We start from the raw sequence: 16,922 nt of genomic DNA on the forward strand, positions 1-16,922 counted from the left end.
TTCTTCAAGATTTATCTTTTCAAGTAATATTTGAATATTTAAATGTTATTGAATATATATAGATTTTCATTGTCACTCTGTCAATCATTTAAACAGTGACTGTGCTTAACAACAGATTACATGTCAAAAAGGAATGTGTAGTTTAAAAATACAGGTAGAAGTGCCTAAAAATTAGTGCTTAACTTATGGTATGATATTTCAATCAGAAGCATAAAACCACAAAAAAATCTACAGGAAGAGTTTATTACTACTGAAGAGGAGAAAATAAACTCACACTTGTCTATTTAACATGCTTTGGAGTTCCTGTTTAAAGTGGAAGGTAATGTTTGTTGAATAGACTTCTGACCCAATCAACAATAGACTTTAAATTTCTGTGGTAGTTATTTTGATCAGGCACAGTCACAGGATGTATTCACACATTCAAACTTCTTTTAATAAATTTTTATTATAGTAACATAAACAGTTAGGGTTATAACATACAAGACATCTGCTTTAGAGCACAGAAGCATAACAAAGAATAAGCGCAAAGTTGAACATTTGCACACCATTGCCAGATTTTCAATGGCAAAGTTATGCAAATGTTTATTATCAAAAAATATCAACACTCAGAGCTTTTAGATAATGAAACACAATATTGAAGTGGATGAAGCAGAATACTGTTAATAAGATTAATGCTAGTTCATAATTTAAATAGAGTCAGCATTATAAGCTGTGGCTGTGGTAAGAAAGCTGTCTGCTCAAATAAGATGCAATGGCAACATTTGTTATTCCAGTGAGTGACATACTTGTGTCAACAGTACAGTGTTGGACACTAAACTCTTTTTGGCTGTGTAGAATATTTCCCTTCATTGCTACTTGTGTTTGAACAACCTACAAATAAATGTTCAAGACCAAAGCTGACATTTCCGGAAAGACTAGGCTCTTGTGGGTTTGTTCCTTATACTGAGCAGATGTCTTGGATTTCTCTGTACTTAAGAACAATGTTAGATTCCCATGTATTTCCCTGAAACTCCTCAAAAGGGACTGCTTTCTTCCTTGTTTCACCACAGTGTTGTGTACCTCATGCTCTTATTTTATAATACAAAAATGAGAATTTTGAAAATTCTTTAATACACTGATAATTGGGATAAATATAATCAGGCGACATTTTCACCTTAAATCCTATAAATAAATAGTTTAATGAGATATTGTCTTTCCTTTTACACCCTTAGACTTACTGTTGGAACTTGATCACTTCAATCTCTCTTTTCTTTGGGCCATCCAGACTCAATTCTGAAATGATTCCAAAACTCTTTCCGAAATGATTCACTTGACCAAATAACTCTAGAGAGTTTCCTAAATAGTATCCTAAAATGAATATTGCATTTCTTTTTCTTTTTTTTTTTTCCTTTCAGATGATGAAATCATAAAGAAAGGTCAATAGAGTTTTGACTTCAAAGAAATATTAATATATTTCAATTAATTTAGGGATTTCATTACCATGCAAGCTACTGCTCTACCTTTCAAATAAAGTATTTCAGAAAGTACGCAGTTTTATTCAATAAACTTATTTTTAAGATCTTATTTCATAGTGTTAAATGAATTTAGGAAGGTTAAAGTGAGCACGGAAGAGAGAAAAGGAAAGGGTAGAGTGACAGCAGCTGTGGAAAACAGAAAATTAAGTTTTGGAATGAAGACCAAATAAATTACTCCCTGCCCTTACCCTGTACCCATTTTCCAAGTATCATCCCCTGTCCCTTTGTCTCTGAATTTTCTAACAACAAATTAGCCTCTGGTCTCAATCTGCATCTGCTCTGTGGTCTTTTTCATCCTTCTTCTGAGTGGGATCATGAAAACAAGAAGAGTCTACATGGCCTGTTATTGAGACTTCTGGTAGCTAGGTATTCAGGATGATTTTGGACATGGCAGATGGTGGATAGAAAACATATTATAGCAGTAGAAACAGTAGAAAGTACATTAAATCTAGCAAACGGATAACTAGGAGGAATAGTTATTTAATTATATTTTTCAAGGTCTATAACAATTTTATTTTTTTTTAATGATGCTAGGGATCAAACCTGGAGCTTCAAGTATGCCAGGCAAGCACTCTACTACTGAGCCACATTTCCAGATCAAGACCCAATATAATCTTTTACATTAAACATTAAAAAGTTATAGATCTATTTGATGATTTTGGATTCCTGGACAGAATCTGAGAGTTTTATGCAGACAGTTTCTGGAAGAGCATGTTTGAGAGACGTAAACTCTCTGCATCAGATTTTTTTCCCACCACTTGAGGATGAATACTGCAGTTTAGAAGGGAAGATCAGGACTGAGCACCACAACATGTATTATAAGTCTCTGTGCTTAAATTTCTCAGAGTTCAGAAAATTAGCATGCTATATATTTCAATATTTTTCTGCTTTCCATACTGTCATTTTATTAAGATTATGATAAAGGGGAGAAGAAACCTCCAAATCATAAAAATAGGACATCAAATTAGAAGAAAGATAAAAGAAGAAATTTAAAAAGTGAGAATCTATTGATTTGTATATCTCTTTGCATTCACTCTGTGTTCTTGTTCTTTATTCCTAAATTGACTTTGCTATGCTTTGGGGATGAATGGAAAACATTTGTTCTTGTTTTCAAGGTAGATCCATATTACATAAAATCAAAGTCCCATAGCACACTTTTCAAGAGCAGGATCAACAGAAATGGCATGCACAGCTCTAAGAGAAGACTTTCACTGCCCATGTAACTCTGAGTGTAAACTTCCTTGCAAAGAGAAGGCAGTTGAATGGTATGGTCAGGGAGGACCTCAGGCAGGAGACAAGCTTTGTTTAGAGAGCTTATCAGTCATTTGAATGACAGCAGGGAGAGAAGCAGTGGGTCACCAGGAGCTTGATTCTCATCCCAGAGATCAGGAATACAGCAAGGTCTTGGTTAATTTAATGCAGCATGTTAAAATATCATGTATGTTGTTTCCCAAATGGTTACCTACTGTCTGCTTGCACATCTTTATGGCTTTAGAACCTAATTTCAAGAGATCAACTAGTCTATTTCTATTAGTGGAACCCTGGATTTTTCCTTTCTTTATGCTCAATAGAAAAGAACCCTTTCTGTGTGCAGCTATGGTGCATGTGTGTTCACACATATGATTGTTCTTCTTGCCATCCTAAATTTACCTGACTCTCCTTGCCAACTGGTACTTCACTCCTCAATCAATTTAAAAATGGGTTTTGTATATTCCTTTCTTTAGTGAATGTGTATTAAGTTTCTAATAAATGGCAATCATTTTGAGGGTTCTGTTGATCAACAGTGTACAAAATAATCAAGAAACCCTCTACACATGGAATTCACCTTCTCACGACATAAGACAGAGAATAAAGAAACCCAATCAGAAATAAAGGTTGTTGATGTGCTACATGGTAATAAAGTCTTTGGGAGAAAATCAACAAGAACAAAGTGTAGGAAGTGCAGACATAAAGGCAGGGAGGATTTACAATATTACTTAGGAGAAGCACGAAAGCTCTCATTAGAGGAGAGATTTGAGTAAAGACCACAAAGATGTGAGTATTTAAACGAATTATTGAAACAGGAATAGATAGTTATTAATATACAGATTTAGCTGTCTCTTATGCCTTAAATGAAATTCCTTATGTTCTTATAATCTTTAATGCCCAATTTCTAAATTTAAAATGTTTTAAATTTAACAGTCCTTGTTGTTTTTCATTTTGAAACAACTGTATAAAGAGATTGTTCCGGATATCTATAGCTGCACCAATAAAGGCAATTTTATTATGCATTTTTATTGATGCAATTTTATCATGCATCCCAGTGTTGTGGGTGTGAATTTGGACAGAGCTTAGGTGGGTAATTTTTGTGCGCTAGCTTTGGTGCTTACTGCAGCATTCGGCTGACAAATGGACTGATCTTGTGTGGAGGAATGTTGGGCCTATATCAGGTGTCTGCCTTGACATACAATACACTATACAGCTGGCCTCTGGTAGGACCGTAGACCAAGTATTTATGCATGGCCTTTCTTATGGCAAGGTTTCAGGGTAGTCAGACTTATATGGCAGCTCTGTGGCCTCAGAGAGGATGTTTCCAAAGATAAAAAGTGGAAGCCTTCATTTAGTTTCTTAAGACCTGAGTACAAAAATTGATACAACTTCACTTCTGACTTCTAACCTGTGATAGACAAAGCAGTCCCATACCTGACCCTCATTCAAGCAAGGTGGGTAAAGCCCCAGAAAGCAATATGTGACCTTCTGTATTAGTTGGGCTTATAAAAAAAAATTAGATGGGTTGTTATTACAAATTGCCATGCTGGCTTGAACAACAGAATTCTCTCATAATTCTGGAGGCAGAAATCTGAAATATAACTATCACCAAGGATACCCCTGCTCCAAAGTCTCTAGGGGAGAATCGAGCTTCACCTGAATTCTGGTGTTCTTGGTTTGTTGAAAGATAACTTTAGTATCCATCTCCAATTTTACACAGCCTTCTTCTCTGTGTCACTCTGTTCTTTTTGTCCCTTATAAGAAAACTCTTCCTGGATTAAGTATTCATGCTAATCCAGTAAGATATCATTTTGATCCTTGTTTCAATAATTTCTACAAAGACCTGACTTCCAAATAAGGTCACATTGTCTACTTCTGAGTTGACAGAAATTTTAAGAAAACACCATTGAACCCACTACACTGTCTATATTCTCCCACAGGATACAGGTAAAAGTCAAGACATAACACATGGATGAGATAAAATCAGAAATTTAGCTCCAAAGTACTAGGATATATAATTGTGTGAGTTTTGTTAACTAAAAATCTCAGACAGTATTACTCTATGTATATGTATGAATGATGTGAATCTACATTGTATGCAATCATAGAAATGAAAAGTTGTACCCCATTTGTGTATAATGAATCAAAATGCAGTCTGTTAAAAAAAATCTCCTGCTTATATACTAGCAAAGAAATCATGATTCTCATCAGATTTTTCTTTTTTACAGAGACATGAAAAAGGTTGGTGTTACTGTTGTTGGGCCACAGAAGAAGATCATCAGTAGCATTAAAGTTCTAGAAACTCAGTCCAAGAATGGTCCAGTTCCAGTGTGAAGAACTCCTTCTGAAGGAGGCCATGGAAGATGCAGCTTCTCTCTGCAGACAGATGATAATGCTGGAGATGCCAGTGGAAGTTCTTCATTCAATAAGACACTCATATATGAGTACAAATGCCTTAAAATGGAATTGAAAAACTCTTTATTTTCCCCTATCATTTAGTAAATGGGAGGGTGGGTGTATTTTGATTTGTAATTGCTTTTTTGAATATTAGTTGATAGATTACATTTAAATTCTTCAGCGCAGAATGGTGAAGAACTAGCATAGAGCCATTGATCATAAACTGACGATCACAAAAGCAAAACAAATGAAATAATAAAACGGACATGGTGACTTCGTTTATGAATAGCCACAACAGAAAAGACTTGTGATATTTTTTTACACAGAAGAAATCTGTAACAGGTATTTTCTTTCTTTAAAAGCAAAGCAAAATAGAGGAGTTGATACCTCACACTATCTGGCCATATTTACTACCTTATCATTGTATTATTCTCTTTTATCTGTTGAAAGCATATAGAGAAGAATTTTGTAGTTGTTTTAAGTACTATACATTTTAATTGTTAGTTTCCTTAAGTATATCATGTAAAAATGTGTCTTAATTTTTGAAAAAAGTATGTATTTATTTTCTCTTGAATCGTCCTTATTGTTTTATATTTATGCCTTGATGACTTAATTTGGATTTGTTACAGCCAAGTGCCAAATGCTCTCTCAAACTGTCAGCAGTAGGAAACATGTCTAGCAAGACACAGAGAATGAAGGGTTTCTTTTCAGATATTTTGAGCCATCCACTCATATCTATTAAAGAAAATAAAAAGGAAACACTTGCCCTGTTCATGCAGTAACCAAATTTCTCAGTCTGAATTATCCCATTCATTTTTGTCTCTCCATTTATTATATACCACATGCTCCTAATTTAGTGTATACTGGCTTGTATGAAATAGAATTTTAACCAGACATTCCTTTCTTGCTCTGGAGCTCAGAGGCCATCAGCTCCTTCCATTCATGAAGGAGCCATGTTAGAGCTCAGAGAAGAACTACACTGGAAAGAACGGAAATGCTATTTAGATTGTTGCTTTAATTGACAACACAGCCTATTGGCCAATGCATAAATGAAAAAAAAATCACTTACTGGCTTTGAAGTCACTTGACATCTTTGCTTAAACTTGATGGAATTGATGATAATTAGAGTGTGCATGTGCATCACTGAGGTTTAAGTCAATTAATTAAACACTTATCATCAATTTCAAGTATAATTATCTTTTACAGTCTTCCATTCAGTACACCTATTGTAAATTTGGTGTATAAATTAGAAGCCTTGAACTTCTTTGCATTTATTGAACATACCACTTTTGAAATAGCTGGCCATTTAGTAAATACCTCAAAATCTTTAGGCATTGGAGAGATGTCTCATTGCAGGGATTTAGACTTGCTGTCACACGAAGGCCACTGATGAGCATGTTCATTGAGATTTGAAAGGATGTACCTGGTGGAAATCTTGCCACTAATATATTCTTATGTGACATTTTAGATCTACCTATACTCTTTCTAATACTGATATGATCATGTCATGGATATAAGGAATGCATATGTCATAAGAATAGAATGGATGAATCAATGCTACAACATTTATGTCTGTATGCAAAATGGGACACTAAAGGAATAGAGATTCCAATAAAAGATCAAAATTCACAAGTAATAATCTATTGTAGATGTAGTATAATAAGGCTTAGAATGTGTTTTTTTTAAATGTCAGACTGTTTCACAAATTTTGACAATGTTCTTTATAGTCAAATCATGCTATTAGAATTTTATATTGGATATGTAAAAGCATGAACTTTGAAGAAAGGCATATGCAAATATAAAATTAATCACAAATTTCAGTTAAGCCTGCTAGAAATGGCAAGAAAAAAAATTTCTCATTTTTTGTATTGGACTATTAGATTGAGATTCAAATCTGGCTTCAATCTCATTTTTTTCCCAGAGTAGCATTTACTTTCTTAGATACTATTCTAGCTATACTCAACAAAATCTGTGCATTTCATAAAGTAAAAGAAATTGAGGATCACTGAATCTGTTATTTTGGCTGTTTTTTTTTTTGTTTGTTTGTTTGTTTTTTTGAAAGTAGAGGTTGGATATACAACCTCTTCATTTGTTTTCAATATTCTTCATGATTGCTTTTCATTTATTCAGTATTTCCTACCTGACTTCTTATAAATTTACTTAACATAATTCTTACCTGTACATATGTAAACATAGCAGTGTACGATTCTTAACTGTGGAGTAGAGGTACTAAGAATGCTCATGGCCATCTCTTTTGTACAGGAATTGCATTGACTTTCAATAAACATGAAGACACAAGTCCTTCACAATGTTATGTACCATATTATCTGTTTTATATCTTAAATTTTGATTTATACATATTATTTATTTCTGGTAACACACAGTTTATGCTGTACTAGGTATCTATTAAGCCATGTACAAATGTGATATGATTAGCAATATGTGTTTACTTTAAACTTGTTGTTTCAAAACATTGCTCATTGAGTTTATGCTGTGCAATGCAGATGGCCTCTTACTAATGTAAAATGATTTGTAGTGGAAACATTTATATTTTTATAATAAACATAATGAAAATATTTTTACAGATTGGAATACAGAATTGGTCTTTGAAGCTTTTTTAAAAAATATAAAAGCATGACCTTTCTAAACAGCAATATAATGAAAATTATACAAGCTACAAAGAATGTGCTTCTCCTTTTCTTTCCTTCCATTAGTGAGGAGGGATTTGTATCATGTAACCCACATTTTTTCCCCAATCTCATTATCAATAAGCTAGTAAAACAATCAGTAAACATGATCTTTATAATTAATAAATATAGCTATATTAGACAGTACTCTTTTGATTACTTAATACAGAAAACAAGTAAATTATCTTATAGGAAAAAAAATTGCTTAGTTTGTGTGAATATCTCCCAAATTGTTCAGATGCAGTTGGAACCAAAAATTTAAAAAATTTTTTCACAACTATTCTCTCATTTTGCATCTTCTTCTCTTACCATTTTTTTCTCCCAACTGGGTTAATTTGCAAGCTATATCTTACATGATATAGTTAATATAATTATACTCTAGTTAATATAATTCTATATTTCAGTTCCTGTGAAATAATTCTTGTTCCTTAATATTTCCAACAGAAATCCTGAGGCCTTTTCTTGGGTCATAACTCCAACCTGAATCACTTCAGGCAGAGCAATAGTTTACTCAGATTGGTAGATACTCAGTCAGTACTGTGCTTATCCTTAGAGATAGTGAACGGGATTATATGGATGTGAAACTCTGCAGGGGTTATGGTGTCAGAGTTGTTCTCATCCAAAAGAAAGAATATTATCTATGGGAAAAAAAAAAAAAAAAAAAAGTCAAGGAATTCTCCATGGGCCAAACAATACAAGAATTTTAAAAATGAGCAACTACAACTACAAACCATATGCTTTAACACGGAATATTTTGTATAAAATAAGACCGTTGTCATTTGTAGTCCATTTAAGAAAATTATTTACATGAAAATAAAAAAAAATCAATCTGACCGGATAGGCAAATTAATCTAAGTTATCAGATTTCCATAGGGACCAAAGTATTTAGGCAGAGGCCACAAGACAAGTCAGATCTGAGTTTGTCTTGAAGGATATAAGTTGCATTCCAACATGTAGAATTGAGCAGATAATAATTTAGAGTAACTAAGTAAAGGGAAAGCAGTGAAAAAGAATGTCTTCATGCATTTGCTAAGTAGGTATAAAACACTGTTATGAGCCAGGTAATTGCTATCACCACCTAGAAGTTACTCATTAAGTCTTTTGCAACAATTCTGTGAATAAGAAGTCTCCACTGCAAAGGGCTGCACAGGCCTCAGTACACTGTTTTCCATTTCCAAAAAGAAGCACTCGGAGGACTCAGTGGAGCCTTTTGGACCTTTCATTACTCACACGCTCCTCAGTGGAGGTTCGCCAGGACAAAATGGAGGGTTGCTCCATGCCTATAAGAAGGGGAAAATACATATAGGATAGATTGCATGCCAACCACACACACGTACGGGTTTATTCAGATGTTTTATGAGTGCATGACTTTCTTCACAACCAAGGTCCTTCTACTTTAATCCCCACCTAAAGACTGGAGATAAGTGAGCTGGCTAGTTTTCCTCCTTACACTCCCTAACTCATTCTAGTGAATCCTTCTTACTTCATCTTCTGAGCACTGACTTGTATTTTCCCCAACACCCATTTTTACGAGGGTTTTGACCCTAGACTAAGAATGTCCAAGTCACCTTCACTCTAAAACATAGGTCATCCTAGTATCTGAATTAACAGTTCAAGATGAAATCTTCTAGTTCTGAATTATTTCTTTTATACCATTGCTACTCTAATCTTCAATATGGTCTGAGGAGTGATAGTGGCAATTTGCAAAAGGAACTAAGGGGAGACTACAGGTTAGTAAACTGTATGGTTTTAGAAAACTATCCCGGTATTGTAGGCAGGATGCTATACACACTAGGATGATCACATTAGGAATGTGAAGAATGGAAAGCATATAAAGATACATAAAGAAAGGAGACTTAATAGAATTTAGTAAATTTATATGAGAAATTTTGAAAAGTAGGAATAAAATATTTTATTTAGTAACAAAATTGGATCCTGAATTTGGAAATAATGGCATCTTTAGCAGAAGAAGGGAATAAGGAGACATTAACTTAGGATCATGAGTTTGTTAAATTTATGGCATTAGCCAAATTACAATAATTTAATAGATACTGGAGATGGGAATCCGAGGCTTTAGAAAAAAATAACTCAATGTTAAAAATGTATGTAAAGTTGTAACTGACACAATATGTAGATCTAGATACCATTTTTGCAATATATACAGATATATATTCATCTTGGACCACTGTTCCTGGTTTATTTTAGCTCCTGTAATAAATGCCCAAATATCATCTACTTAGAATAATAAAAATTTTAACACAAATTTTTTGAATATCTTTATTTTATTTTTTATATGATGCTGAGGATTGAACCCAGTGCTTCTCCCACATGCTAGGCAAGCACTCTACCACTGAGCACAACACCAGCCCTAACAAATTTTTAACAAAGTATATATTTGCCAGATAGGCTTCTCTTTAATGATTTGGAGCCCACACTCTGTTCATAGTATGTAAAACTTTGGAATCATTTGCTTCCAGCCAGAAAAGACGAGGGGATGATAGTGTGGTGTGGATTTTATGAACTCTACTTATAAGTGAATTCCTTCTCATATTCCATTGCCTAGAACCCAAATCATATTGCTATACTTAACTGAAAAAAATCATGATGAAAGTAGTTTAATGTGTTTTAGCATAAAACAAAAGTTTCGAGAATTCACATAGAAACTCTGCCACAACTGCTTTTTACATATAGTTTGTATATGAGGTATCCTGCAAAGCTCCTACATTATGCACAAATATTCAGAGATGAAAGTATTGGACTGTGAGAGCTGTAACCTAAACAGTCCATCCTAGTTTAATTGAACTAAGTGAGAGCTACAGACAGGTGGGACATGGCTGGAGGAGGTGGGTCCCTGGAAGCTTGCCTTACAAGTATTCCTCTTCCCAATATCTACTTCCCCTTGGTCTCTAAGCTTCCCAGTCACCATATCCTGAGCAGATGCCTCACCTTGGGTCCAAAGCAGTAGAGTTAACCTACTGTGGGCTAAATTTCTGAAACCATGAGCCAAAATAAATTTTCCCCCCTCTAAGTTATTCTTGTCATGTATGTTGGTCACAGGGTTCCAAAGTTGTCTAATCTATGTGGGTACTATGTAAGAACCAGGTAGTTCTGAAAGACTGAGGAGGAATATCTCTTGCTAATTCCACACATTTCTAATCCTCTAGAGGCAGCCATTTTTAACTCTTCTCTCTCATCATATGAATCTAATATAGCATTTGTGTCAGGTATGGAATAGCACTACTCAGATCTTTCAAAAAAGCGTATTGCAAGGAGAGCTGTTAGCTGGTAACTCTAAATTGCTGTAATCTCCAGCATAGTTTCCACCAGGCCATACTCTGTTTGGTTGATCCCATCAATGACTCAGAACAGTGAGAACACTGAAAAGGGACCATTTCCTCACAAATGCCTGATTCCTTTAACAAGCATTCTTCTGTCTCATGCTCTAATTAACCTGTTAAGACCTTCTTAGAGAGGTTTGCAGTCTGAACTCCTTCTTATCCTTTGCTGTTCTCTTTCATAGGTGCATTAGCTTATTTATGTTCCTGTAACAAAATTTAAGAGCCTGGGTAACTATAAAGAGTAGACACTTATTTCTCACAGTTCTGGAAACTGGGAAGTCCAAGGTTGAGCCATCAGGATTTAGTGTCTGGTGAAGACTTTCACCTGGCAGAAGGGGTGACGGCTGTGTCCTCACATGAAAGAAAAAAAAGGCAAAAGAAAAGAGGAGAAAAAGAAAAGGGAAGAAAAAGGAAAGGAAAGGAAAGGAAAGAAAAGAAAAGAGAAGGCAAAGGAAAGGAAAGAAAAAAGAAAAGGAAAGAAAAGAAAAGAAAAGAAAAGAAAAGAAACCCTTTCACAAGGCAGAGCCCTCTGAACTTAATCACTTCCCAAAAGGCCTTACTTCTTAAAATCACAGTCGAATTAAGTTTCAACATGTGTATTTTGGGACACTGAGACCATGGCAATATGGGTCAGAAAACTCCCTGTGCTTCCCTTACTTCCTTTTCTAATGCTTCACATGCATTTTTATATATATAAAAAAAAAAGTTTGCAGGTTTTATTCTTTGTGTCTGCTTCTTTAACATCCTAGACTGAGACAACTCTCAAGTTGACTGACCTGGAAACTAAACTGTCATCCTCATTCTTCCTTCTACCACTTCTTCTAAGTCCAATAGATCACCTGAGCCTGGATCCCACCTCAGGAAGGTTTCCTTCCCTTCCTTTTCTTCATCACCCACCACCATCTCTGGGGTCACTCATTAACTTGTCTGGATTACTGAAGGAATCCCTTAAACTATACCCCTGCTTCCAGTCCCAATATCTCCAACACATTCTTCAATATGCAACCAGACTAATATATTCTAGCAAGTTTAATTTTGCAGTTCCCCCTCAGGAGGCTCACAAACTCAAATGCCTCAGGAGCCTGGCAAGTTATATAAGCTTGTGAAGCAAGTGAAGAGTATGGTGGCCCATAAAAACACCTTTCCTTCCTCCAAAAACAACTCAGTAGAAGGCAATACCAACCCAGTGTGATATTCTGATTTTTCAAGAGGATTTCTACTCTGAATTTTTGTAAGCATTTTTCATATATTTTAAATGTAATAACATTTCTAATAATGAAGAAAACATATTCATGGACTGAACTTAGCCTAAGATATGAAACTTTCTTATTTCTGAAATACAGAATCCTCTTTGGTATTGTCTCATGAATAAAATCTTGCTTATCTCCTTGTTCTCCCATTTGTCCATGACTTGCTCACATTGTACACAACTGTATTGAACCCCACGTGGTTCCCTGAATATGCCACAGTTTTTTCATTGTGTCACAGCCTTTGACTTTTCTGTTTCTGTATGTAAGATCCTTAACGATATTTATTCTTCAGCTCTTATCTCCCCAGCATTGGTCAGATGACCTTCTTTTGTGCTTACCACCTTATACTAGAAGGGCCTGTACTTTATGTCTCATGGCCATTCCTACCAAGGGTACTTTACACAGAAACTGTGCCTTGGAAATCATTGTGACCCTACTGCTTATTGCAATATGCCTGGTATATAATATACTTACAAGTAAGTTTGAATTGAATTGATGTTATAATAATGTTTGATGAAATATAAGAAAGGATGATTTCCCTGATTTTTTTCCCTATAGGGAAAAGTGTGAATTTCCTTCAGGTCAATAAAAGTAGTTAATGTTCCAGTAATATATCTTGGATCATTGAATACACTGATCTCTGCTAGAACTGGTTCATTTTCATAGAATTTTGTGGACTCATTTCATTGGTCTCAATGCTCCCATTTTTCTTAGCACAGTTAAGTCGTTTAAGTAGACCCTTGAACCAGAGCTTAGCTATAAAAATTTAACAAGGTAAATGCCAAAGCTTTTCTGATCCTTTCTACTCTCTTCTATGTACAAATAACATCAACATGCCTACTAAAAACTACTCTTCTTATGGGGCATCTGGGACACAAATTCTGTTGACCCAGAGGATCTAGATATAATTTGAAAGAAAAAATAAGTGGTACAACATGAAATGAAGATTTTAGAGATTTATAGAAGTCCACACTCTGAAATTTTCTGGGAAACCTCAGTTGCAAGTTGATGGAGAAGTGTCAGAACTGAATCAAATGTTCCTGTTAAGTGGGCTATCACCATACTTCTTTGAAGGAACATAATTTTCTACACTATTTAGAAATAGTAAAGGCAGCACTAGCAATAGCAGCAATAAATAAAAATAAAATGCACTACTTGAAAATATCTACTACATGTACTTATACATGCATATGTAAATTTTGTATTTAGCTATTTCAAATAATTACAACAAATATCAATTGAGTTTTTACCATGTGCAAAACCCTTAGTATGTATGTATTATTTAATTTAATTTTCCCAACGGCCCTGTAAAATAAGTATATTGTTTTTTATACACTAATTGATGGTTAGCATAATTAATATTCACAAAATTCAGCTAGCAAGTAGTACTGAATCCAAGTAAAATCCAGGACCCTTGTTCTGAATTACTATACTCCATTAGTTGTTGGTATAATATTACAGATGAGGATGAAATCTGAAGGAAAATTATGAAATGCTTTCTGGAATTAAGATCCTGTAAGCTCTTCATTTACAAAAAAGGTACACCTTTCCAACATGCATGATGTTACTCCAGTAACTCAGCTAGTAAAGCACATTTCTGTGAAATGTGGAATCCTTTGATTGTTACTGCCATGATAGAGAAAGGATCAGGCAGTTACCCTTGATTTCATTTCTGTGAACTCCATTTCAATAGCATGAGATCTGTCTGACATCTGGTGAACCCTTCAAGCAAACATGGTCCCTTGAACATTCAACAAATAATCTAATTTGGAAACACGAAATACCACAGGAAAAAAAGTAGGACTCTTGTGTTATTTTCTGACAGATTTCAACACCAATGATTTATGGAAGTGTGTTAAGTTTGGGATTCTTATCTAAAGACAGGGAAATACCCTTCCATTTTTGAAGTCTATCACCCTCAATGATGGAAGCCAAAACCTTGGAATGTTTGCTAAAATCAAGGAAGAGAGAACACAGAATGTCATGTACTATCAAGAACTTATTGACTTTCATATGGTTCTCATTTATTCTCATACATGGCAAATCAAAAACCTTGGAAGGAAGCCAATACAAATTGTTATAGATAAACTATCTGAGTTTAACTGCCTTAGGTATGCTTCATATAATAAATATATATTTCATCTCAGCAACTCAGCAACACAAAAAGTGAAAAACTAGTCAAAATTCATTTGGATATGCTACTTCAGAGAATGCTTAGTTTGCCAATATTATTATTTGTCTTTGGTTGATGATCTCTTAATGCTCAAATTGTTTCATGTTTCTGACTATAAAGATTATACATATAAATACATGTGTATATACACTCTGGACATTAGAGTATTAAAATCAAATTATATGTTAGAATAATAAAACTAGGTTTTAATGCATGAAATTTTAATATATGCATATGGAATCAAATAGATAAAAGTACTTGACATTTTTAAATCATAAAAGATATTTGCAAATAATAATTTTTTTCTCTGTCTAACAAATTCAGCTTGAAGTATCATTTGAGCATGGAAGGATCTAGCTTAACACTCAGCCTTTATCAAGTAACTAATATCTATCTAGCACATAATAGGTTAGTAGGCACAAAATTAGTACTTGTTAAATGAATATCAACAAATATATTATTGGACAAAAATTGAGCAATATTATCTTTTTCAACTAATATGGCATGGATTCTGCAAATAATCTACAATTTTTACTCGGATTAATTTTTCTCTTAAATATTTAGAGTTCAGTAAAGGAAAATCTACTGTTTAACACATGGACTGTTTCATGACCCATAGAATAAAATCATAGTTCTTTTCTGAATGCTACACATTTTTTTGAAATTTATTTTTATTGTAAACTTTTTTTTTTAATGCTTACACATTTTTAAAGCAATATCATCATGGGTAACAACAATTAAAAAAAAAAACCTTTTTATCTTTTCTTCCTATGAAAAAAGAAAAATACATATATGGTAAATGAATCACTAATACTTAAAGAAACAGAAAATGCCAAACCAAGAATAAGAAAACATTTTTCTTCTCAGACATAATGTGCACAAAAGGGAAAAAGAAATATTAAAGAAAAAATGTTTTTTTTTTTTTAGTGAATGGTTCATTAGTCATGGTTCTATAATATCACTTAGTGACTTAAAATGATTAGTCACTTATTGCTCATTTTCTATCAGTCAGGAATTCATAAACACATAGATTTTCTCTACTTCATGTTGACTAGACCTCAAATGGAAGATTCAATATCTAGGGGTTGGCATTCATTCATTCACACACCTGATTACTGGTGTTGGTTCTCATCTGGGGACCTACTGAGCTATTAGCTGAAATGCTCACACATGGTTTTCTGGGTGTCTTTGACTTCCTTGGTAGACAATGATTGGTTCTAAGTGAACACATCCTTGGAGGAGAAAGAGAAGTATCACAAACTGTAATGAAATCTAAGAGTTTACCCTATTTACTCACCATCAACTTAGGCTGCCGCACTGTCATGGAAGATGGCAAAACACATGAAGCTTCTGGATCAGAGACAGAGCACAGTTTAGTTCTCATAGCAAAAGTGAAGTCCAGAGTGTCATCACTTTTATGCACTGGTTCCCCAAGCCTCAATTTACATAGTTATTCAAAGAGAGTTAAGTCGTGCCTACATACACTGGTAGGTTGTGTTGAAGGAAAGAAAACACACGTTTGAAGGGCCTCAATCTTTTATAATGGCAGAAAATAAATGTCTTAACATTTGCCTCAGAGGAAAATGTTGTCTTTATAATACTTCAGAATAAACAAATCTACTATTTTCTCCAAAGAATATATTATGTCTATAATTCAAATTTACTTTCTGTGAAAACATCTTTGAAAAGATAATCCAGAAAAAATGACAATTAGTGCTTCTACTTCAAAGACATGTAAGGAACACAAAGATTCACATAGAATTTTTTTCCTCCAAAATACTCCTTTCAGCCTTTAATGTTAAATGCAATAAAAAAAATTAAATATAAATTTATTATGTTCTCTCTGATATGCAGATTCTGACTCACAATGGAGGATCACTGGATTGGACAGGGCAGAGTGGCAGGAATGGGGGGGGTATTGGAATGGGAAAGACAGTTGCATGAATCAGACATAACTTTCCTTTGTTCATATATGAATATACCACCAATGTAACTCCATATCATGTACACCCACAAAAATGGGAAGTTATACACCATGTACGCATGGTATGTCAAAATACATTCTAGTATAAACATTGATGTGGCTGGGTTACTGTAGTATGCTGATTTTAAGTCCTTTGGGTATAAACCAAGGAGCGGGATAACTGGGTCAAAAGGTGGGTCCATTCCAAATTTCCTGAGGATTCTCCACACTGCTTTCCAGAGCGGCCGCACCAATTTGCAACTCCACAAGCAATGTAAAAGTGCGCCTTTTCTTCATATCCACACCAACATCTATTATTGTTTGTGTTCTTGATAATAGCCATTCTAACTGG

General features: G+C 34.3%; 1 protein-coding gene across 2 annotated transcripts in view; it reads left to right on the forward strand.

The window, feature by feature from the left end:
• The window catches only part of EPHA3 (EPH receptor A3), a 340,031-nt gene extending 334,524 nt beyond the window's left edge, over positions 1-5,507 (forward strand). For both annotated transcript variants that reach the window (XM_079155919.1, XM_079155920.1), the window contains exon 17: positions 4,991-5,507. In XM_079155919.1, coding sequence (XP_079012045.1) covers positions 4,991-5,096 — 106 coding nt within the window. In that variant the 3' untranslated portion in view covers positions 5,097-5,507. The remainder of the gene's footprint in view (positions 1-4,990) is intronic.
• The last annotated feature ends 11,415 nt before the right edge of the window (positions 5,508-16,922 follow it).

This window comes from Sciurus vulgaris (assembly GCF_902686455.1).
Source record: "Sciurus vulgaris genome assembly, chromosome: 10".
NCBI lineage: Eukaryota > Metazoa > Chordata > Mammalia > Rodentia > Sciuridae > Sciurus > Sciurus vulgaris.